General features: G+C 42.8%; 1 protein-coding gene across 4 annotated transcripts in view; it reads right to left on the reverse strand.

Moving 5' to 3' along the window:
- RASSF3 (Ras association domain family member 3) overlaps positions 1-25,697 on the reverse strand; it is a 53,372-nt gene that overhangs the window by 12,902 nt on the left and 14,773 nt on the right. For 2 of the 4 annotated variants that reach the window (XR_014555367.1, XM_083699464.1), the window contains exon 1: positions 11,050-11,366. The exons of the other annotated variants lie outside the window; for them this stretch is intronic. Coding sequence is in view for 1 of the 2 variants with exons in the window: in XM_083699464.1 (XP_083555590.1) it covers positions 11,050-11,160 (111 nt within the window). In the remaining variant the exon portion in view is untranslated. Of the gene's footprint in view, positions 1-11,049; positions 11,367-25,697 lie in introns of those variants that run through there. 4 annotated transcript variants of the gene reach the window in all.

Here is a 25,697-nt window from a genome sequence, read left to right on the forward strand (position 1 = left end):
CATTACTTAGCCCCCACCTTGCTGCCAACCTTGGGGTCCCCTCTGCAATGCAAGGAGGATTAGAAATACTTTTAAATAAATTGGGGGGGTGTTAAAATATCAGCTTTAAATAGTATTTACAGGCACCAGCAGGAATGAAACCTGCATTGCCAAATAAGCAGCAATTGGATGCATTTAACTCACCTTGAACGAAAAAGGATGCTCTTTGAACTACACTGGAAGAAAAACAAAACCACACATGCGCATGCACACACATTGCTTTTTGGACACAAGCCACTGGAACAGATTGTAAATAAACAAGTTATTCTACTAGCTCCGGAAAGAGGCCATCAGGAAGCACAGCGAGAGTGGCTTTGTTCTTAAGAGTGCAGGGAATAATGTGCGTTGACTTTGTAATTCAAGGTTCAAACACTTTCTTCCTTTTTGAACAGCAGCTTCCCTGTTTGTAAGCTCAGGAAATCACAGTCACAGGGACATTTGCTGCTCCACCCATCCTTTAAGACAATTTTTAAGATTTCAAGGTAAAAATGCCATAAAGCTCACAATAGCACAACACTATTCTGCCTTGAGTGAAATAATAAAAGAAGATAAGGGGACTTAGTGGTTGTTAATGGTAGGTGATGATGTTGCGTTGTATTATTATTTTATATTATATTGTATTATGTTATTTATGTGTGGTGTGTTATGCCTAATAAAGGATTTTGAATTGAAAAAATAAAAGAAGTCCTTTTTTTAAAAAAAAAAAAACAACAACCAACCAATAACCATTTATCAAGATTTGATAAAACAAGAATATTCTTTCCACCAATCAAAATAATCAGTTCTCAACAATATATACCCCACCGCGCACAGAACAGGCACCTCTGGTTGCAAAAACCTCAGGATCCGACTAGAGCTCCGGAACGGATCCAGTCTGCAACAGGAGGTACCACTGTAGTGTTATATGCCAGGTCATCAGGTCACATGACTTAGGCTTAGCATCCAGCCTAAGTCCCGCCCCCCTCCCTCTCTGGGGACTTACCCTTGTCTCAGCTCAGCTGGCTGAGCCCCAGGTGAGATAGTTCTGTTCCATCTGATCTAGCATTCCATTGCATACATTGCCACTAGTGAAAACTTTTGCACTACGAAGTTCAATCTGCTAACTGTGGTTAATTTCAGCACAGCATTAACATTTTCTCTCTACCGGCCATGGATCTTGACTCTGTACCTTGAGAGGGTTCCATTTTTAGCAAAAAATTCCGAGCATGTCAGGAAGTGTGTGACCATTCTTAGCTGATCAGCTGAGAATTCCATTCATCAAGCCCTGTGTGCTCACTTCGTATTATTCAACAGCACCTCAAAATCATAATGTGATTTCAAAAATACTGTGTAATCTACTGAGAAATCAGAATACAAAGTATGCTGTTGGAATTTTAAGGTCTTGGGACAGAAGCACCCAGAAAACATTACACACAACTCTTTTTTATACCCCCAAGGACTATCGATTAATTTCCACATTCAGTTTATCCATCTGAAGGGAGGGGAACCCATGTAGAAGTTCACATTCACTCCTGCAATGGTAACACAAGAAGATTGTTCTATACCAGGCATAGGCAAACTCGGCCCTCCAGATGTTTTGGGACTACAACTCCCATCATCCCTGACCACTGGTCCTGTTAGCTAGGGATGATGGGAGTTGTAATCCCAAAACATCTGGAGGGCCGAGTTGCCGGTGCCTGTTTTATACTACTACCAAACACAATGTCATCCTTCTGTCTCATCACCAACACCCCCTAAACTAACCTTCCACAACCAGGTACTCTCCAGATGTGTCAGGCTACAATTTCAAGCGTCTTGGACCAATGACCATGCCAGTGTTTGAAATTAGTCAACCACTATCAACCACTTGCGACCAAGTAAAGATGCCTGCGTGCCAGGATCGACCCTGACAACTTCCACTCTGCAGTTTTAAACTGAAATCTTAGACGCAGTACTACGCCCAGAGCTCAGAAACTGCTAGCACTAAGGAAATTCGCTGTCGCAAAATGCGCCTAGATTAGAACAATGGGCATTTTGAACCCTGCACTTGCCTACTGATAATGGAGCAATCTCATTGATAACATTATTTCTGAGCAGTAAAACATCTTCAGATTTAGTTGTACTATTAGGTTCTAATACACACCAGGGATTACAGCTTTAAAAGAACAGATATACAATCAGAAAAGGGATTATGTATAGAGAAAAAATGCATTTTTAATCAAAACACAGAAAAAGTGCTGCAAGAGCAAATAGAATGTAAACAGTATTCTGCCAAGCTTAAATCAATTAAGGTACTGTGGATATCTCAGAGTGGAAATATGTAGAAGCACTAGTGATAGTAATTTTAGCATTTATACCAACATCAAGCATACAAAGTTATTCTCCTGAAAACTTCTTATAGGCCAAAGGCCTATTCTAGTCCAGGATCCTGTGATCCTGTTCTCTCCTTTTTTATTTTAAAATGGTATGCTTTATCCATCCCGAAATAATACTGCAGTGTCTGTCTGTAGACAAAAATTGTGAACTGCTGAACTCAGGGTACACACACAGACACACACACACACACACACACACACACACACACACACACACACCCTTCCTTTTAGGAACAGAACTACCCCCTGCGCTACAAACATAACCATTTAAAACTGACTGATAACATACAGCAGCTCTAAAATGTATTATTTGTATAAGGTAAAGGTCCAGTTGTGGCCGACTCCGGGGTTGCGGCGCTCATCTCGCTTTATTGGCCGAGGGAGCTGGTGTACAGCTTCCGGGTCATGTGGCCAGCATGACTAAGCCGCTTCTGGCGAACCAGAGCAGCGCACGGAAATGCTGTTTACCTTCCCGCCAGAGCGGTACCTATTTATCTACTTGCACTTTGATGTGCTTTTGAACTACTAGGTGGGCAGGAGCAGGGACCGAGCTCACCCCATCGCAGGGATTCGAACCGCCGACCTTCTGATCGGCAAGTCCTAGGCTCTGTGGTTTAACCCGCAGCACCACCTGTGTCCCTCGAAGTGCCACCCGCACTGTTATTAAGTATAATTCCACTTTAAAAAATGAAATTATTACTACTACTCCCACAGGCCAAGTCAAGATCCACAACTGTCACACAACTAGTTCTGCATGTATACCGAGTATTGGAGCTTTTGTTTCTCTCTTTTTAAATAGTTTTTATTAAGAATTTCAACATCATAAATTATCAAAAACATTTCGTCTTCATCCCCCCCCATTTTTTTCCACCCCCACCCCAGACTTCCCTCAGCTCCTCTCTCCGGTTTTTCAACACATATTATTCTCTGCATATTATAAAATTGTAAAAATCCTTAAATTGTCTATCTATTATGTTAACAATAATAAATTTGTGTATGTTTATTCAAAACCTGCCAAGGAATCCAAGTCATTTTGGAGTTTTTTTAAAGTAATTTGTAAAAAGTTCCCATTCTTCTTTAAAGCCACAGTTATCCTCGTTTCGCAGTTTGAATGTCAATTTCACCAGTTCCGCATAGCCCATCAATTTCCCTTGCCACTGTTCTTTTGTCGGGATTTCTTCATTCTTACATCCTTATGCTATCAAGACTTTTGCTGCCATTGTCGCATACATAAATAAGTTCTTTAATTTCCTTGGCAGGTATTTTCCTACAATCCCTAACAAGAATGCTTCTGGGTTGTTGTTTTTTACAAATGTTAGTTTAAACATTTTCTTCAACTCAGTATATATTATTTCCCAGAATGTTTAAATTTCTCTACATTCCCACCACATATGATAAAACGTCCCTTCTTTTTCTTTGCATTTCCAGCATATATTTGACCCAGTTTTATACATTCTTGCAATCTGTACTCATGTTATATACCATCTATACATCATTTTCATATAATTTTCTTTCAAAAGAGAGCAATCTGTAAATTTTAGATCTGTTTTCCACAATTTTTCCCAATCTTCAAATAGTATGTTATGACCTATATTTTGTGCCCATTTAATCATGACCGATTTCACCTCCTCATCTTTTGTTTCCCTTTCTAGCAGAATATTATATGCACCCTTCAGCAACTTCACTTTCCCTTCTATGACTTCCTTTTGAAATCGGACCTTTTGTTTCTCAATACAAATGAGCCCCAGGCAGCGTTGCAAACTCAGACATTCTCAACAGCAGTTTTGTGATATGGTGCGGCGATCTGCCATTCCAAGTCAACAACTGCACATGGAACAGAAACCTTAAATTATTTCTTCAGATGCCTGAATTCCAAAATCTCTGATAAGCAGCTTTTTAAAGACACCGGCATTGCATTTTAATTGTCTGAACAAATCAAGGTGTTAAGAACATAAGATCTCCGCTGGATCTTATAGGTCAAAGGCCTATTCTAGTCCAGGAACCTGTTCTCACCATGGCCAACCAGATGCCCACAAACAGAACACATGATTCCCAGCAATTTGGTATTTAGAGGCATGCTGCCTTGCCAGTAGAGGTGTCTGCTGTAACTTGCCTATTCATATGCAATGCAATGAGCTCCACTGGGATACCAAAACTTTCGTGATCTTATCTGAAACCCGGATTCAAATAGAGCTAAGAAAGATGAAAAAGCATGCAGTGCAATCAATTGCCATAGTGAAAAATCCACAACAGAAATGAGGTATTCAAGCTAAGATATGGTTACGTAACAGCAGGGGGAGGCTCCGGGGCCAAATTTGGGCCCTTGAAGAGAAATTATCAGTTAAAAACCCCATAGGTGTAACCCATGGACCTTAGGTTGTCTACCCCTGGCCAAGATGCTATGCTTAAATATTTAAACTTATCCATCATAACTGTGCTGGGCCCGAGGGTTAACCCGAGCAACGCGGTCCAGGTCTGGTCCCAAATCCAAGGATTCCACAAGGAGTCAGTCTAACAGGGCCAAGGCAGGAAAACAGGCTAGGTCAGGCAGGTTCCAGCAAGCAGCAATGTTGCTCCTGCAACCTGAGGTGGGGTCCAGCAGCCTTTGGTCGGTCCTGATCCCCCGGTGACTCACCTCCCTGTCTCGCCTGAAAGGCGGGCACTCCTCCTGCGAGTACTCAGGTCTCTCCTTCTCTCAGACCTGAGTCTCTCTCTGCAGCTTGGGAGATGTCGGTGGGTTACTAGACCCAGAGGCCGCCTCAGCCTCTCCTGACCCAATTGGTAGTGAAGCAGCTACACATAATTGCCCAGCAGAGGGAAACGAGGTAATCCCCACATCTGGAGCCAGGGCAGGCTCAGGCCCCTGACTCGGCTCAGCTGGTGCTTGTTGCAGGGGAACCTGTGCAGACTGGGGCTCTTCAGAATTAGGCCCCAGACTCGGTTCAGATGCCGCCTGAGGCAGAGGAACCGGTGCGGACCGAGACTCCTCCGGTTCTGAGTCCGAGTTCGAGCCGGAGTCCCAGGCCATCACAGCAACCAACTCCCCAAAGGGATACACACAATGCAATCCTGCACTAAATGTCCATACCAGGAAATCTGACACAATTCTTGGACAAAGATACAATTTCAATTAGTAAAAACACCCATAACTTGGACAAGCACACTGGGTTGCTTCAACTGTGGGATACCATATTATTAAATGTGAACCCACGCAGTATATAAGGATAGCATGTTGACATGCTGAAAGCATAAAGCCCAAATGAATGTGAAATGGGAGCATAGCCATTATGACAGCATTCCTACGCTCAAGACACAGAGAGCCTCTCTTTTTTGGTCAAATCTGAAAAATATACCAGTCTCAAGCTGCTTTAAATTGAGAATTATCTTTGTTTTAACTTCAGAAGACCAAGAGAAGGAAAAAGGGAGATGCCTCAGGAAATAAAACAGAAGGAAACATGCCAACCATATGCAGTGCCAACTCTGCAAGTACGACTAAAGTGCTAGCAGATGGGTGGAGAGACTTATATTTGCTGCTTCCTTTGACCTCATTGCCCATGTGCCCCTCCCCTTCTCCAAAGGGAAAATGCAGGCACGCAAACTGCAGGAGCAAGGCATGCTTGCTTATTTACTAAGAACATATGAGCCCCTACAACTCCCTGCCTTCTGTGTACCTTAAGCAATACAAAAACAATTCATTGTATGTACTCAAAACAAGGCGATTCCCCCCCCCCCCCATGAAACTAACAATCCACAAACTAAGTTTGCTGCTGCTGCTGCTGCTGCTCTCCTGGGTAGGTGAGGGGCTCAGAGCCTATTTTGACTCAAAGGTCTTTTCACTTGGCAACATGCTCCGAATGATTCAATGTGCGCTGCTGCCACTGTTCACCCTAGATGCCCCCTGCCAATCCCCCTTCAACAGATTTTGCACTGGTGTGTTGAACATGACCTATTATGTGACTGGCTCAATAGGTATGGGTCAAGTAGCCATACACCTGATCGGGTGAGAACAAACCAAGTCTTTAATTATAAACGCTAGTTACCAAACAAACGCAAAGGTGTGTGCTTTTGTAAGCGGCTTTCAAATCTAATGAGGGCATAGATGAGATACTTTGGGTTGCTTCACAAATACACAAGTGCCAATCCAGAGTTTAGCACTGGATCAATCGACTTCTACACTGTACATACTTCTGCTTTCTTTCTCCCCTTGTACACACATTTAAAAAAAAAAAAAAAATCCCATGGAAAGCCCTTTGCCATTACACCCAAACCCACAAGTTGTGGTTTCCACAATCCCCTCCAAACTGAAATCAAACTGTGGTTTCGAGGGGATGCACAATTCACAGCTTGGTGATTTGAGACGACCTATGATTTCTATGAAAGCAAAAGTAGCTAACTGAAAAAGAGCCTATAACAGGAAGGAGAGGCAATACACAAGCAATTCCAACCATAGTATTGACCCTTACCAGGAAACTAATCAGCTTTCTAAATGAGGAAATCAATAGAAAAAAAAAACTTTTTTTAAAAAAAAAAAGTCGACAAAAAACTCCACTCCAGATTTTCAGAAACTGAACCTCAAATATTTGTTGTAGAATCAGTGTTAGGAAATAGTGTGGTTTAGAGGTTAAAATGTTGGGCCAAGACCTGGAAAGCCAGGTTTCAAAACCCCACCCAGCCATGAAGCAACTGGGTGAACTTGGTGACCAGTTACTGTCACTTAGGCCTAACCTACCTACCTTACAGGGTAGTTGTGAGGATAAAATGGGGAAGAGGAGAACGGAAACCATGTATGCTCCCTTAAGCTCCACAGAGGAATAGTATTAATAATAATAACAATAACAATAATAATTTATTTATACCCTGCCCATCTGGCTGGGTTTCCCCAGCCACTCTGGGCAGCTCCCAACTGAATATTAAAAACACAACACAGCATTAAACATTTTAAAACTTCCCTAAACAAAAAAGAGGGGTTATAAAAGTAATGAGGAAGCAGACGGTTCCACTGGTCTCAACATATGTAAGGAGATGTATTATGCTCATAAGGGATGCGGGTGGCGCTGTGGTCTAAACCACAGAGCCTAGGGCTTGCTGATCAGAAGGTAGGCGGTTCGAATCCCCGTGTCGGGGTGAGCTCCTGTTGCTCGGTCCCTGCTCCTGCCAACCTAGCAGTTCGAAAGCACATCAAAGTGCAAGTAGATAAATAGGTACTGCTCCGGCGGGAAGGTAAACGGCGTTTTCGTGCACTGCTTTGGTTCTCCAGAAGCGGCTTAGTCATGCTGGCCACATGACCCGGAAGCTGTCTGCGGACATACACCGGCTCCCTCGGCCTATAGGGCGATATGAGCACCACAACCCCAGAGTCGTCCGTGACTGGACCTAACGGTCAAGGGTCCCTTTACCTTTATTATGCTCACAGATTCTAAGTTACTCAGTTTATTAGACCCCAGTTCCTGACCACATGAACAATCTGTGCCAAATACTAACTGTAGGGCTTAATAGATATTTATAAAGCAGTTTTGCAAGAGCTCAGAGCACTTCCAATATGGTACCACACTAAAGATAGGACACTAATCTCCTTATCACTCAGGTCAGGCACCAAAGAAAGTATAGAATATCAGCATAGCTCACTCTGAAAAGCTCATTCTGTCATTTTGGAGGCCTAGGTCTTTTAGATTCTAAATGCTACATATGGGTTTAATCTGTTTTATAGTACCGTATTTTCTGTTCCTAGTATTTCACATTGTTTTATGTGGTCATCATGTTTATTCTTGTTATTGTTTTTACTTTTTCCGCCACATTAGACACTCAAGAGAGGCTTCTAACCTGAGAAGTATAATATAAAACCAAAATCCTCAGCTTTGAAGATTTTATAACAAACCACACAATACTAAAGGCCACTGTACTTTCTCTGCATGACTAGTGGAGTATCAACATGTTTTAGTCAAAGTGGGAGTTCCAGCGATTGACACAGAACTCTCTCCCACAGGTGCATCAAATGCCAAGTTTAGAGGAATAGGAAATGATCAGCTTAGTGCACAATTCTTTAAAAGAGAAATAATCTTTGGTAAAATCCACTTTGTCCCTCTCATATTTCTATGTTTCACCAGAATTCTGTGTTGCTAGTTCACAAAGCTTCCACACCCATAAACTCCTTGTGCTTCCGCTGCGTCTCTGCCCCTGATCTTTCTTTCCTCCAACTTGGGCACCCTCAACAACACCTGTTGTCCTCTTCGGTGATTCTACCCATTGTAGCCCAAAGTTTGTCTTATGCCTGGAGCTTCCTCCAAGCAAATCTGCTTGGTGTTACTTTTCTCTTCCAAATCACAGCTCACAGCCTGCTCTCGTCTTCAAAAAGGTAAAAGGTAAAGGTACCCCTGCCCGTACGGGCCAGTCTTGACAGACTCTGGGGTTGTGCGCCCATCTCACTCAAGAGGCCAGGGGCCAGCGCTGTCCGGAGACACTTCCGGGTCACGTGGCCAGCGTGACATCGCTGCTCTGGCGAGCCAGAGCCGCACACGGAAACGCCATTTACCTTCCCGCTGGTAAGCGGTCCCTATTTATCTACTTGCACCCGGAGGTGCTTTCGAACTGCTAGGTTGGCAGGCGCTGGGACCGAGCAGCGGGAGCGCACCCCGCCGCAGGGATTCGAACCGCCGACCTTTCGATCGGCAAGTCCTAGGCGCTGAGGCTTTAACCCACAGCGCCACCTGCGTCCCTCTCATCTTCAAAACCTTAGCCTTAATTCTTTAGTCCTCATCCCCAGCATAAATGAACCCCATAATTGCAATTGCTAGCATTCATCCTCAGCTATTCTTCCTCTTTGCTTTTTCTACACTGCATTACTTTGTTACCCTTGCTTCTTCCTACCAACCTCCTAACTTTCTTTCTGTCCTCTAGGGTAAATTCAGAATGTGAGCTACTTCGGAGGATGGACCACTCTTGCTTATGTTACTCTATAGAACACTATGTACACTCAGGACACATACAACTTAAATGCAGTGTGTTGCTCATACTCCTTTATCTGCCTATTCCTGCCCACTTTTTAATCACTGACTGTTTCTGAATCAGTGCCAGGAGTGGAGGCTGAACACTGCCCTGTTGACATCATTAAGGACTGCTGCATAATGTTGCCTGCAGTCATCTCCTAGCAACTATTAAGAGTCTCTAAATATTGAAAACCACTTGGGAATAGCCAAAGCCAATCTACATATTGAAATGACAAGGTTATCCTTACCTTAGGATATATAAAGCCCAGGAATTAATTAATACTACCTGAATTCTTAACCACTGCTATCACCCTGATTCTCTCTGAAGCTGCTGTTTCATAACTTTAACTCAAAGTTTGGCAGAACCTTATTCCATTATCATTCCACTATGCAAAAGCTCTGGCACCCTGAGAGTCAGATGGCAACCCCGCAATTCTAACAAGATCACAGCCAACTCAGCTTAGTTTAACAGCTTTAAGAAATTAATAGCAAAATATTAATGTCTACAGTATTAACAGAATATCAAAGCATCTAGAATACCACATTGTCACCACTGCATTTTAAATCATGACATGCATTTTTGAAATTATTTTGAGAAGGAGAAAAAAATAACCTGCACATGATGACCCTAAAAAGAACCCTGGAGTTTATGATGTCCAAATTTAAATGCAACACTGCTGTATATTGCTCATGCAGGTGATCCACACAACTGACATGTGTTTTAAAATGCTTTGGTTAGTTGAAGGCCTTTTACACATAAATTCCCATTTAAATACAACTACCTGTGTCAGGTGCATATGGTGTTATTGAAATAAAGTGCAGCAATTTAAAAAACTATTTGTACAGTACTTTCTAACTATTAAAAATCCCTGGATATTGAAAACCACTTAGGAGCAGATACAGACAACCTCCACATCATTATGAAGGGAAGATTATATCCCAATTAAGGCTTCGTTAGTGTGTTAAAAACAGTTCTAATGATTATGATTGACAGGGTGGGGCTGAGAAGACGAGGCAAAAAATCCGTTACCTCCCAGGGAATTATAACTTTTTCCTATTTATGCGCTTTCCCAGAAATCCTACAACGGTTTGCACGAGAGTGGCGGCTGCAAGACCATGCGGTTTGAGGAATAACGCATGAGCAATCAGACTTCTTTTTTCCCCGGTCGCATCATGGGAGATCTTTTTTTTTTTCCGCCGGGAGAAGTTCTGGCTCAGGAGGAAGTTGATCTACTGAAAAAGCACGCTTTTCATCATCAAAGGTCGCAGCAACGCTGCTCGAGCTAGCCCAACGGGGGAATCCACACGTGCAGTTTCACCGAAAGGCTGGCGCGGGTTTGCGGAGAGAAACCTTGGGGTTCCAGCCCCCCCACCCCCACGCTTCTGCTGCCTGGACTCTGCTCCCTCTGCAATCATCCGGAAGCGGCACCCGGCACCCTCCAGATCCCGCTGGGACTTGGGGAAGTAAGCGGGGAAGCGCCACGAGGAGCTCCCCAGAAACTTAGGACTTGGTTTGGCGTGGGGCGCGGGGACAGGGAGAGAGCCTGAAAAGAGCACGTGGGGTTGCAGCGGAAGGCGCGGCCTGCTGCGGGTCAGGCCAGGGCAAAGGCGCTCCTGCTCAGGACAGGGAGAATTCCCGCCCGGCGGAAGGAGGGAGATGGCGGCTCGCTTACTTGCAGACTCGGCTTGGCTTTGGCGGGGCAGCTCCTGAAGAAGGAGGTGCGGGCGGTGAAGAAGAACTCCTCCGACTCGGACTCTTCCCAGCTGCTGTAGCCGCTGCTCATGCTGCTAATCCCCGTGGCGCGCCCTCCGTGCAGCAGCAGCAGCAGCAGGGGGGCCCGGACGTCCCTGCCGCCGCATGGAGACCCGCCCGGCCGGAGCTCGGCGGCGGACAAGTCCCGTGGTCGCTGCGCGCCGCAGCCTGGCCGGCGGCGCACTGAGACCGGCTCTCCTCTCGGACGCGCTTCCGCGGAAGCAGCGCCGCCTCCCGCCCAGCCAGCCAGCCAGCTAGCCGGGCCTTCCTCCCTCCTCCTCCCTTCCCCCGAGTGGCCGCGACTGGGCAGCTTTCCTGAGCCGCCACCTGCCTTGAAGCTGGGCGGGAGCTTCTGGCTCGCCTCCCTTTCCCCTCAGGAACTTGGCCGCCTCGCGCGCGGGGACTGCGCCCTCTCGCCTTGCAACAGGTGAGCCGGGAAAGGCGAGGCCGCGCTTCTTCCTGCGGAGATAAGTTAGTGCTCCTCCCCAAGCGCCGTTTGGCTCCTGGGCACCTCGCCGCCAAAGTTTCGGCCCAGGCCGGCTGGAATGAGCTAATATCCGTCGGAGATAGCGAGTGTTGATAGGCGCGCATTCATGCAAAAGCGCTTCAAGGGTTGGCAAACGGCCCTCATTGTCAAGGGCACCTCCTTAGTTCCAGAAGAGCTCATCTCTCTTAAGAAACAAAATAAAAAAAAAATCCTTCTAGTTGCACCTTAGAGACCAACTAAGTTTTTTATTGGTATGAGCTTTCGTGCGCAAGCACACTTCTTCAGATACTCTTTTTTAAGAGAACACGACGGGTGTCACTTAAATCTGGTCCGACGCACCTCTGGTTTTCTGAATGGCACCAAGCCTTGACAAGTATCAAAAGCACACAGAAGAATACTGGTGTCAGAGCCTCAAAGGACCACACAGGTGTCAGCAAAGCGGGTGACACCTTTCCATTTTAAAAGGTGATATATCATGGAGCTGGAGCAATCAAGACTGCAATCCCAGGCTCATTTTGGAGTAAGCCCCATGCAGACTTCCAAGTAAACATGCAAAAAAGAAAAAAAAAAAAAACACCCCAGGCTTCACACTAGGTGAGATTTTAGTACACAAACTGGGAGTAGATGGTGAAAGGCAGGTTAGAAATCCAAAAAAAATCAATTATAAGTACGCATATTCTAATGTAAAAGACACTATAGACAACAAAACTAAACAGTGGGGCAGAACAGGTTCCGTCCATTTGTGCAAGCAGTTTTTAAAACCAGGTTATCCCACAAGACGGACAATTAGTAAAGTTGTGGACATGGGAGTGCCTTATGGGGTGGCGGGAAGCAAATCTCTCTTCAGATAAAAGACAATACTTCTGTAGATATTTTTTGTCAAGTGGCCAAATCATAATTCTGAACTGTTAGAAGATTTCCACAGAATACCCTGATCCTAAGCATGGTTATGCTGAAGTGAATCTGACTCTTTACTGGTCTTTTAGTCTAGGTTTCCTGCAGCCTTAAATGAGGAGTTTGCCACCTGTACATTCCCTAGCACATTTTGAACATGGTTAAAAACACAATGCTGAAATAATACAGCAAAGTAATATACTCTGAGTCTTAAAAAAAAGATAGCACAAACATGGTAGGCATTTTAAAAATGCTCAGTTATTAATTCCACAAAGCCAAAGCAAGTATGAATATGTTCTAAAGTTGAGTTGCGAATAAAGTTCCATAGTCAGTGTTTCCATAACTCTGAATATCTAATTGCATGTTGTCAGGATGAAAAGGAAGGAGAAAGAACAAAAACAGTTGTTATATGAACACTGTACTGTCTGGTTTGTAACAACTAATACCATGCTAAGATGCCTGAAGTTATATTGCTTTAGTGTCTGTATTTGCATTTTTTAAAGCTACTGGCAAAATACTTAACTGCATCAACAAAGGAATGAGCATATACGAATCAATGCTTTGTGTTAGCTTTCTGCTAAATTTCACAGTAAAGCAGAGAATATCATCCTCTGTCCTCATAGTACAAGTTATGCGTAAGTACTTTTCAGGTGGACAGCATAGCACTTTTTTCTATCCACCATTGAGTTCCAAAGCATGCTCTTTATAAATTATGGGGCAGGCATGCAAATGGAGTTTGGCCTGCTGGCTGTAAAATTTTAATTGGACTTTGAATTATAGTGTGTGAGACAGACAATATACTTCACAGGGGCCTTATGCTCTGCTTTTGGACAAAGACCATAACAGAATTGCTACTTGTTATTCCTTGAGCCTCTTGCTCTATAAGACAATGGCAAAATCGCATTACAAAAGAAGAAAAGTAGCTTTCTTACACCTAAAATTGATGGGTCCTTTAGTAAAGTATCAGGAATGTAAATAGCCGTTCATTTGTGCTATGAATTTCTTTTGTAAGGAGAGGCTCCTTTTTGTAAGGAGGTTTTTAGGAAATGCAAGACAGTTGTATGTCATTTTATTTCAGACCTAGGTTAATTTTCCACAACTGCAACTCAGGCATACAGTAAAGCAGCATTTGAACTAACGGCTACTGCAAAGTTATTTGAAAGGGTAACATGTATTGAATTTTCAACTTCCTCTTGCCTATTTATTTCCAAAGCCTCAAATTAAATCTGGGAACTTCCCTTTCTCCCTGTGCACTTACTGAATCATTCCTACCAATTTCTTTGATGCAACGTTTTAAATTTTATCTAAGGTAGTAATCCTAACCCGCCCCCCGCCCCCAATGTTGTTGGCTGGGGAGAGGTAAGATGTAGCACTGTCTCTCTGCCAATGATAAGAAGCAGACACCCAAATTACTCCCTTGCAGGTGGGAAACATCACTGGTGGGTCTCCTCTATTGTTTCAGTGGCTTGAGGGTTTGGACTCGTAGGATCCAAAACATGGCTCCTCAGACCCCTCAGCTATGCCAGATATGGCTAAAAACTGCCTCTCCACTTTCTTTTCTGATCAAACTTCATGTGTTGTGGTGACTCAGATGCTCCTCTCTTTCCTTGTCCCAGTTAGGATTGTTCTGCCCATCCACTTATAAGTGGACCTGATCCGAACCTTTAGAATCACATTTCATCTTAGAATAAAGATTCCTCTATGTTTTTACAGATAGCCAATCAAAAGCCAGTTTTTTAATGCAAAAAATTAATGAAATGTTGTATCAGAAGACAAATAACATGGCAAAAATGGGAATTTAAAACACACCCTTAGTCATCCAGCAGTGCTCTGTATTTAGTCCTGATGAATCACTTTGAACTGTAAATGTTTCAAGAAGTTTTAGTTAATACTGTGAATGTTTGAGGGAAGGAAGTAGAAGGATAATTATCCGTCTAGGAAAAATGACTAACCATAGCATCTGGTGTTTTAAGATACAAATCAGCTGGCTTGGCAAGAGTGCAAAAATGAGCCAGTGCCTTCCAAAGGTATATGGATTATGTGTGACAATTCTAACTGATAACTAAGCAATTATAACTATTTAAATTTGTATTTACTATCACCAGCAAGTCAGCATGTAAGCACATGATTTTCTACATCTACTTCTAACATCGCCAGGAACCACATGAAACTGAATACCTTTCTCTTCCTCTCTCTCTTAAACATATACTGTTTAGCATGGACATCACAGGCTTTAACTTGCAGTAAAATATAAGTTTATTCAAGATAGTATAAACCTTGATGTCGGCAGGTTTCAAAGACCTTGAAGGGTAGCAGAATATATGTAACAGGATCTATAACTTAATTGTCAGGTTGAAGAGTTGCAAATATGGTGAACAGGGTTGACTTTGAAGTGTTCACTTTGAAACTAAACAGCTATTGTTTAGGTAAATAAATGGGAAACAATTTTGAGAGAAGGGCAGCAAAGTGGATTCAATCTGACAAAAGCAAACTTGCTTAATTTTTCATACAAAGAGCACTAAGGCATCCTGGAGGTGCAAAAGTTATGAATTTTGAAATAATCTCCACCTGAGAAGTCAAGACTAATTACTGAAATTTCCAGAAAGGATTGAGGAATTGCAGTGAATGGAGAAATGGGTGGTTTCCTCCCATCCACACTGTGCATGAGGCTATCCTTGAAGAAGACCCAGAACCCTCAACTATCCCAAAATATGGCAGCCAGAATACTGGCTGGGTTTCCATTTAGAACTCACAGAACCCAAATTTTAAAATAGCAGCATTAATTGTCAGTTCACTCCAGGCCCAATTCAAGATGCTCAGATTAAGAGGTGGGAGGCTGGTTTGATATATTTTGGGTCCTCTCTAAGCCTCTGGTTTTATATCTGTAAGCTGGGAGTGTGTGATAGAAGGAAGGGCTAAAGTGGTCAAACCAGTCTCTGTTAAGTTAATGGCCCAAGCCAAGCCTGTTAAGCATATTTTTTACATGTGTAAAGGTGAAATAAAGGTGTGTTGTCATAAAAGCAACTACCTAGCAATTCTTCTAGGAGGAGGCAGGTCTCTCCCCCCCCCCACCTGGCTGGAGGCCAGCCATCCTAGAAACAGGGAAACAATAGGCCAAACCTATGCTTTTGAGGATTCTCCTAAAGAACCTAACAGAAAAGCAAAATCTGTTGGAGTGTTAATGCTGTAAGAAGTCTTTGTATATATGTGTAATTAAGACAATATTTCAAAAAGACACCACAGTGCCCAGAGACCTTCACCCCAGAGAAACCAAACCTGAGGTAGGCGTTGGACCAGCTGAAGTCTTTCGTCACTCAGAGAATGGAGTGTGTGTAGCAGTGGGTGGAATTCAACATTGTACTACAGTGGCACCTTGGTTTTTGAATGCAATCCGTTCCAGAAGTCCATTCAACTTCTGAAACGTTCAAAAACCAAGGCGCAACTTCCAATTGGCTGCAGCAGCTTCCTGCACTCAAGCGGAAGCCACTTCGGACGTTCGGCTTCCGAAAAATGTTCAAAAACCAGAACACTTACTTCCGGGTTTTCGGCATTCAGGAGCCGATTTGTTGGTCAACTAAGCCGTTCGAGAACCAAGATTCCACTGTATTATAAGCATGCTGTCTGCACAAGCATATCAGCTTCCCAGCTTCAATGACCCCCTTCCAGTCCTCCTATGCCTCCTGAACTGTTTTTGGGGTTCTCCTTAATCTCCCAGAGTTAATTTCATGAGTCACGGGGAAGCACAGAAGGCGAGAAAAGTTGTTGTTGTTGTTATTGTTATTATTGGCAACCTTAGCACCCAAGAAGATGATGCTTGCCCGCATCAGAGGATACAGTGATATCCTCTTCCCTGCACTACTGGGAAGCCTTGAGAGACACATTCTTTCTAAGCTTCAAGACTTCCTTTTGTTCCCAGTCAGTTCCCAGGCCTTGTGCTTCTCTCACTCAAATTGGATTTTGGCACTCCTAGGTAACAGTTCCCGATTACTGTGTTGATCTTGTTTGCCGCAACTCCTTTTTCCTGTCTTGCAGGCGGAGATCTCTGGCAGCTTACAGCAAATCAACCTAGGTTATGCTTTACTTGGCCTCTCCCTCCTTGTTTTCTGGTTCCCATGGTTACTGCAGCCATATTCCCAGTGTCCAGAGCTTACTGGGTATGCTCATTAGTGTTTGAAACCTTTTGCTGGCATCACAATGCTGGCAAGTCTGAGTTTTAGATTCCCTGCCTCCCTGAAAGAGGTTTTCTTATGGAAGTCTTAATTGTTTTGTTGCACTGTTTTGGTTCTATTTGTAAGCTTGATTACAATGTATTCACTGCATATTTTAAATTCCTGTAAGCCACTCTGAGTACTTTCTGGCAGAAGATTTGGGTAAGACAAACACGTTTTAAAAATATATCAATAGTAAACGTCTGGCTGCAGACCTCTGTATTAAGTCCTAAATCATTTTCCATTACCCAAAGGAAGTATTTATTCCAATAACCGTATCAGTTAGTGGAAGATTGCAAAGAAAACAAAGCTGTTTACTTTTTTTAGAATGCTGATTACTCAACCTTTGCATCCTTTTAGTCTCATATTTAAGGATTAAACTGCATTTCCTTGTGATTACTTATCAGTATGAGATATACTCAGAGTCGCAAAGTGATTTTATGCTCTTTATTCAGCTCATAGTGGTGAGGAGGAATGAATGAAAGTCCCCTCAAAGTATCTGCTTTATATACATTATTTATACAATGGGCTGCACATGATTGGCTAATTCCAGAATTCTACTGTAAGCCAATCAGGTTGCGGATTCACTTCTATCTGGAGCATGATTGGGTGGTTCCTGCCAACCAATCATACTGCTGCATTGTTCTAGGACCAATCAGACTGCTGCATTCTCAATCCTATTGTTCTAGGACCAATCAGACTGCTGCCTTTTGGATCCTATTGTTCTAGGACCAATCAGACTGCTGCAGTTTGGATCCTATTCAATTCAGTACATAACACAGTAGATAGTCACAAAGCTGGTAGAAGGACTTCCAAGACACAAGCAATTTTGTGACACTTGACAACACCCTCAGGCTCCTGTGTCAAATCCTGACACTCACTTGCTCTAAAATCCCTGATCCTAATTATTTGGAACATCCTCCATCCAACACAGAGGCATGCTTAAGCCAATTGATTTCAATGTACTTAAGCATGCCTACCTCTGTGTTCAATTCTCCCACCTGCGACATTCACATTATTTGTAACGTGGATCAGCAATATTATTTTTAAAAAATATTTGTGATAGCCCTGGAAAATCTAATGTATCTCTGACAAGGTTGTAACCAAAGTTTTCAGTTTTACAGATAATAGATAAGGTTGCAATGATGTTTAAACTGAACTTCACATTACCGCATCTAACCATCAAACTGATATAAAAACAATGTTTCTGTTTTTGAAATTGCAGTAATCTCTGCTTAATCCCTTCCTGAATCAGTAGATATCAGTAAATGCATATCTAGTATTACACGTTAGCAATGGAGTTTGAATTCAGCAGTAGTGTGCTGAACAAGGTCATCCGAGTCATAAAAACGCATGAAAACAAACAGAAACAGGTTTGACAACTTCTCTCTATTAAATGGAGTCTACTTCCTTGTGTAAGATCTGTGAGGATACAAACACCTTTGAAATAACATCTCCCCCTGCCATTTATTTTGACTTTTATACCAGCCTTTCTATGATAAATCATACTCAAGGTGGCTTAGAAATATATGTCACAACAAATTAAAACCATCCTAAATATAAAACAATAGTAATATAAAAGAGCATCAGAAAAGCATATTAGCAAACCACAACCTTGAAACTATAATCATAGACACCGAATAAAAATGCTTGATAAAATAAAGAATGAAGAGATGATGAACACTCCCTCAAAACTGAATACAAATTTCAAAGAGATTCATATGCCAGAGGATGATGCTTCCTCAGAAACCGTGGCCCAGGCTTTGAAGGCCTAAGCCAAGAAACCTGAATTGAGCCTTGAAAAACATTGGAAGTTGGAACAAAATTGACTTACTCTAGGCCTGTTGTAATTGTCTTGCTTCTTACACTTGGGGTTAGAAAGTAGCCACTATATAGGCTGTGCATTGATATGCAATCTTCCTTTCCTTGCGTATTTATGTTTAACTCTTCCCTTCACGGGTGGCACTGTGGGGTAAACCACAGAATCTAGGACTTGCCGATCAGAAGGTTGGTGGTTCAAATCCCCACGACCGAGTGAGCTCCCGTTGCTCGGTCCCTGCTCCTGCCAACCTAACAGTTCAAAAGCACGTCAAAGTGCAAGTAGATAAGTAGGTAAGGTAAACGGCGTTTCCGTGCATTGCTCTGGTTTGCCAGAAGCGGCTTAGTCATGCTGGCCATATGACCCGGAAGCTGTACGCCGGCTCCCTTGGCCAATAAAGCGAGATGAGCGCCACAACCCCAGAGTCGGTCATGACTGGATCTAATGGTCATGGGTCCCCTTGACCTTTACCTTCCCTTCACACTGCCAAATTAGGAAAGTAGATTAGAGCAATGAATCTGAAGAAATCAATCATATGATTCAAGATGTTTCATACTGTGAGAGTTCCTGTGAAATGCAAACATTTACGTAGCGAGATGGACGTAAAAATACATAATTATGTAACGTTTGTTTGTTTGTTTGTTGCATGATACACAGCATCTCTAGGAGATTTACTTACATGGTTAAAAACAGCCCTCAAGTTTCACAATAATTAATTTTGTTCGTAAAAAGATCATGGCTCTAACTTAGAAATATACACATATGACGCTTAAAGGAAACCTGCTCACTGACTCAAGGTACAATCATAGATGGCTTAGCTCCTAGTCATAGCAGCTGGCTACCTCAGATAAGCAATGCCCTTCCTCTGTCAGGGGAATCTATCCTAGCAACTGCTGACTCGACCCTGTCTGTTGGTTTGTCCTCGCCTTGAGATAATTCTTTCAATCATCTACGAACTGGGACCACTTTTGACCTGAGAGACAATCATCAAGTCTTTCCATAGCCTCTGACATCTGTTAGATGAAAATAGATAGCCTAATTTTATATTCAGCAATCTCTTTGCATTAAGACAGATAGCAACAGGCATGAAAATAGTCTTCCTCTGTGATTGGCGCACACAGAAAAGAATGCATGAAGCTAGAACCTCCCTTCCTATAGAATACTGGTCTGTTCTGCTGGAACCAATCTGACTTAAACATGTCACATATATTTATGTTTAACTACATACCCTCCAACAATCCTCAGATGAAAATAGGGACATTCTATTCTACATTAGTATCACTGCTGCCTCCCCCCTCTTTAAAAAATAATTTTTATTAAAGATTTTCTTGGTTTACAAAAGTATGCTCGTTGTCTCTTTTTTCAGGTTGTAAAGTCTTTTCTACAGATCAGTTACATTTGCTATGAGACATTAGTGCTGAGCACAATACAAGGATAATAATAATAATAATAATAATAATAATAATAATAATAATAATAATTTATTTATTATTTATACCCCGCCCATCTGGCTGGGCCTCCCCAGCCACTCTGGGCGGCTCCCATAGAAACCAAAAATACAGTAAAATCACACATTAAAAACTTCCCTGAACAGGGCTGCCTTAAGATTTCTTCTGAATGTCAGGTAGTTGTTTATCGCTTTGACATCTGCTGGAAGGGCGTTCCACAGGGCGGGCGCCACTACCGAGAAGGCCCTCTGCCTGGTACCCTGTAGCTTTGCTTCTCGCAATGAGGGAACCGCCAGAAGGCCCTCGGCGCTGGACCTCAGCGTCCGGGCAGAATGATGGGGGTGGAGACGCTCCTTCAGGTATACTGGACCGAAGCCATTTAGGGCTTTAAAGGTCAGCACCAACAGGGAGGGGTGCTGCCCCCCTCTTTAAATGGTGCCCAAGAATACCTAGTGCTTTGCTCTTACTCATTGGGTCACGGCGAGGAGCTTTTGCATAAAATGGCAGGGCATACTTATTTTAATAAATAATAAAGTCAATAAAAACAGGCATGTTCGAATGTAAAATCTTCTACGTCTTCCAAAAGAGCTTGTGTTGGCAGAGCACCTTGAGAATGTGCCAAGAGCTTTTCCTCAATTGTTAGTTCTATTCCATGGCAGGAAGAATGGGATTATTTAGTGGTAAAAAATGCATCCTTCCTTAGCTTCCTTCTTTCCATAGTACAAATCCATAAACCTCTCTATAATAAATTCTATTCTAGTGAACTTTATTTGGTAGTGGGGTGAACTTAAAGGGGACTTTCCATCTCCCGCCCCACTCACTAATGGCATGTAAAATAAAATAAAAAGACTTGCAGCAATAAAGACACAACTATAATACTTTGTGGTTTAAATATAGCACCCCAAACGTGGAATCTCAGCACGCCTGCAAGGAGCAAGAGAATTCCAGCCTGTTATTGCACTGCAATTGCAATTTGATTCCCAGCATCTGTCTTGAAACAAGCGACTTGACATGAAGAGGGAGTCATCAGAAAATCAGACCAGTAAGGTTTCCATGAAAGAGGGAAGCTCCATTCTTTTTCCTGTTCAAGCTTGCGTGAATGTCAAAAAATGTCAGCAAGATTGGCTATTACTGCCCCTGCCCCCCAATTTATAATATTGGAATGTAAAATATGTAATTACAAAAGATTGAGATGTAATGTTTGAAAAAAATATCCGCGACAATCCAATGGTGTGGCCATCATCACAAATACCTAAATTGGACCCTCCCCACCCAACTTTCACCTCAGAGGCAACTGAAGGACCATCTTTTTCCAAAGAGAGTGGAGAAGAAGCGGTAACAGAGTTTTTTAAATAAACAAATTGTGTTTTTATTCTGTGGTGACTTTAAAAAATATATATTGATGTTTATTGTTCTAATAATCTTAAGTAAACAACTTTTAAAACCCACCTGAAAGTGGTATATAAATACTGTGAATAAGTCAATAAACTGAACAGATAATGAATATGCTAACTGTTGGCGGGTTGGAACACATGTTTCAGATTCCTACTTTACTCCCATAAAAGGATGAGGGGCAGAGAACAAAAAGGCTGAAAAGATAGCCATCAAATGGAAAATCAATACAAGCAAAGAGCATCTTCAAAAGAGAAAGCTTCAAGAGCCAAGTGCGGAAAAAGAATCAGTTTGTAATCCTCCTTTCAAGTGCTTATTTTCAGCAGGGATGTATGTGTCTGCGTGAGAACCTCAGCAGTCAAAACAAAATACTCTGAAGGTGTTTCTCAGCTCACATTTGTCAACATTAAAAAATTGTCCTGTAGCACCTTGGAGACCAACCAAGTTTGTTCTGGGTACAAGCTTTCATGTGCATGCACACTTCTTCAGATACCTTTGCCAACATTGTTATCCAGTATTTTTCCCAAACTTGGTCATGGATGTACTCCATTTGAACTGCACATTTGAAGTGTGTTGAACAGCTAAGAAGAAAATGGAAATGTACTGTAAATACAGGGCAGATATGCTATACTGGAAACTGAAGCAGCTGGCTAAATACGCCTACAAGTCTTACAACGAATTTACCTTTTTTGATAAAATCAAACATGTCAGTTTCATGCTGCAAGGGATAACTACTTGGCAAGTGATGAAAAGAAAAAGCAGGCATTTATTAAGGAGCTTGGAGCTGGCACAGCAAAAAAAAAAAGTGGATTTACAGTACTGCCTCTCCACCTTCTGCTGTGTCAGGTGCAGTGTCAGGGCTGTGGATTTGATGGCTGGAACAAAACTGCTCAGTGCTCCTCAGGCTGTTCTCTTAGGTGGTACTACTGTGCATTCCTCTGGGAGGAAATAGAACTGGTCACACTAGGAAATGTCACAGATCTACTACTATCTTTATAATTTTATATAGCCTCACTGTTTACATTTTGCCGTGTGTGTGTGTGCACGCATATAACACTTGTCAGATGGATAAATTGAGTTCTAGACCACAAATACGTCCACCACAATAATGCATTCACCCTGAAATTGCCACAAAACCCATTGCTGCCATTACTGCTACAGACTGACACAACTACTGTACCATTCTGGAATATATTAACTAATAGCCACTCTGTGTTTCAACATGCAGCACATGTTCTAAAAAGAGGAAGGAAACTTTTAGATGTGGAGGCTTTTAATTGTTTTGAGTGCAGATGGTTTGGATCAGACCAAATCAACAAAGCTCAGGGTCAATGCCTGTAGCTTGAGAAGCATGTAAGTTAAGCTTGTTTACACTCTCTTCAGGGCTATCCTTTTCACCCATATTTTACTCCATTAACTTTGCAGAGGCTTGTCACAATCACAGCAGGTAGAACGCAAACTGTGCACTGCCAAAGCTACTTTGTTTTGAACTTCTGCTTCAGGATCTCTTCTGCTCGTTACCATACAGTTGAAATAACCAAATTTAATGTCCGTGGGCCACATTCAGTTACCCTGGGACATGGGTGGCGCTGTGGTCTAAACCACTGAGCCTCTTGGCCTTGCCGATCAGAAGGTTGCCAGTTCAAATCCCTGCGGCGGAGTGAGCTCCTGTTGCTCTGTCCCAGCTTCTGCCAACCTAGCAGTTCAAAAGCACGCCAGTACAAATAGATAAACAGGTACTGCTGCGGCGGGAAGATAAATGGCGTTTCCGTGCACTCTGGCTTCCATCACAGTGTCCCGTTGTGCCAGAAGCAGTTTAGTCATGCTGGCCACATGACCCGGAAAGCTGTCTGTGGACAAACGCCGGCTCCCTGGGCCTGAAAGCAAGATGAGCACTGCACCCCATAGTCGCCTTTGACTGGACTTAACCGTCCAGGGTCCTTTTACCTTTTACCTTACCCTGGTGCACTAGTGGAAGCCAGAACAAAAACTCACACTAGTGTAACGGGGCTTCTCCCCTCTTTCCACCCCAATGCCTCCCCCAAATCAGCTTTGGAGAACCCCCAGAACAGTAGGCAAACACATCTATTTTACAAACTATGAATAATCTCCAACATGGAACAGCCATGCAAAGGTCCGAGGAGATTCTGTCATTGCAGCACATTTAAGTTTAGTGATGCAAAGCAGTCTGCAAAAGAATAAATTTCCAAAACAAAATATGAGTAGGGCATTTTCACAAAAAGGGCAATTGGAGAAAGAGTGTCACAGGGAGATAATTGCTGGAAGTAGCAGCTATAATGAACATGCCAGATCTAACTATAAAGAGCTGTTGCTAAAAACAGTTCCTTTCTTTTGCCAACCTTTGGGATTTGATAAACCCCAAAACGACAGCCATCTTGTGGTGGGAAACAATCACTGCCTGCAGAACCGATTTCAGGGACAATGAATCCGTGTATCTGATAGCAATTGGACTGGCCCATAGTCAGACATCTTGTTTTTCAAGGAGTAGGCATTTATTTTAAAATGTGTAATGTACTTCATATAGTAATGTGGTCTAATCATTATTGCTACTTGTATTTAGGTTCCGGTTTTTCAGCATTTGATTTACACGTTTGTTATTAGCCCTCTCGCTCCCAAAACTTACCACCACATTTCAGTGCCATTTGCACTTACCATCCAGAAGTAAGCAGAGTTATCAATTACTGAGAAATTAAACATAATACTGCAGCCTGCTTTTGCCGTATCCTGCCCCCCCAGCACCTGCTAAAATCTTTTTTCTTTAGGCAAGGATACCCAGACATGTTATTTTATATGTACATTTGTTTTAAAATAGGTGCAAGGGTTAGGAAATATTTAAATATTAAAGCAGAATACTCAGGAAACAGACCTAGATTATGATGATAATTAAAAAGCATTTCTTTTAAATATCCCAGAAGGGATCAGGGGGGCCCTTCAACCATTTCTCCATAAATAATCCTTGATTTATTTGTTTGATTTAAGTACAAGAATGCATGTACAGTTGTACCTCAGAAGCTGAACAGAATCCGTTCCAGAAGTGCTTTCAACTTTCAAAACATTTGGAAACTAAGGCGTGGCTTCTCATTGGCAGCAGGAAGCTCCTGCAGCCAATCGGAAGCTGCGGAACCCACGTTGGACATTTGGGTTCCAAAGAACGTTCACAAACCGGAACACTCACTTCCGGGTTTGTGGCACTCAGGAGCCAAACGTTCAACTCGCAAGGTGTTCGACTTCTGAGGTACGACTGTAGTATTTACTCAGCAGCAATATTCAGTGGGGCTTACTCTCAGGTCATAGGATTGCAGATTTATCTTCATACTGGACAGGACACACGTGGCTGTAGCTGGAGAGATTTTCTATTTATTTTTGAAACACAGTACAGTAGTTAAGATTCTAGCAAGAACTGCAGACGTGTTAAGGGAAATGCAAGTGCAACACAGAGTGGGGAATTATCAGGAAACGTTCCTTTTGCACAAGCTGCTGTAACCTAACCTATTAGACTCTTTCCATAAAATGCTGACAATGGGATGGGCAGATGCCAACAATTCTTAAGGCTTCAATGGGGCATGGAGAGCCAAGCTCAACTTTCTCCAAATCATCCAGGCCAGCTGTCAGCAAACCCATCCTTCTGGGTATGGAAAGGAAAGCAAGATCTGCTTTCAGAATGCTGCCTGTCAACATGAGAGGAAAGCATCCATCTCCAAATTCTGGCTACAATAGATGTTTCGCTTAAGAGATGACATTTTTATTACCTATTAAAGCATTTATATCCTGCTTTTCAGTCCAGGGACCCTCATAGCAACTTAAAGATAAAGGTAAAGGGACCCCTGACCATTAGGTCCCGTTGTGACCTACTCTGGGGTTGCGGCGCTCATCTCGCTTTATTGGCCAAGGGAGCCGGCGTGCAGCTTCCGGGTCATGTGGCCAGCATGACTAAGCCACTTCTGGCGAAGCAGAGCAGCGCACGGAAACGCCGTTTACCTTCCCGCCGGAGCGGTACCTATTTATTGACATGCTTTCAAACTGCTAGGTTAGCAGGAGCTGGGACCGAGCAACGGGAGCTCACCCCATCACGGGGATTTGAACCGCTGACCTTCTGATCAACAAGTCCTAGGCTCTGTGGTTTAACCCACAGCACCACCCGCATCCCTTACTTACTTCTAAATCATCCTAAGCGGTGGGGGAAAGTAGAACTGTGTGTCCTTTTGGTTTCAAGAAAGAAGGAATTAAAAAAAAAGAGGTTTTCAAAGAGCAACCAAATTTGAGATTGTAAAGTGAAGAAACAAAGTCGTATGAGGAGTA

This window comes from Podarcis gaigeae (assembly GCF_964106915.1).
Source record: "Podarcis gaigeae genome assembly, chromosome: 10".
Lineage (NCBI taxonomy): Eukaryota > Metazoa > Chordata > Lepidosauria > Squamata > Lacertidae > Podarcis > Podarcis gaigeae.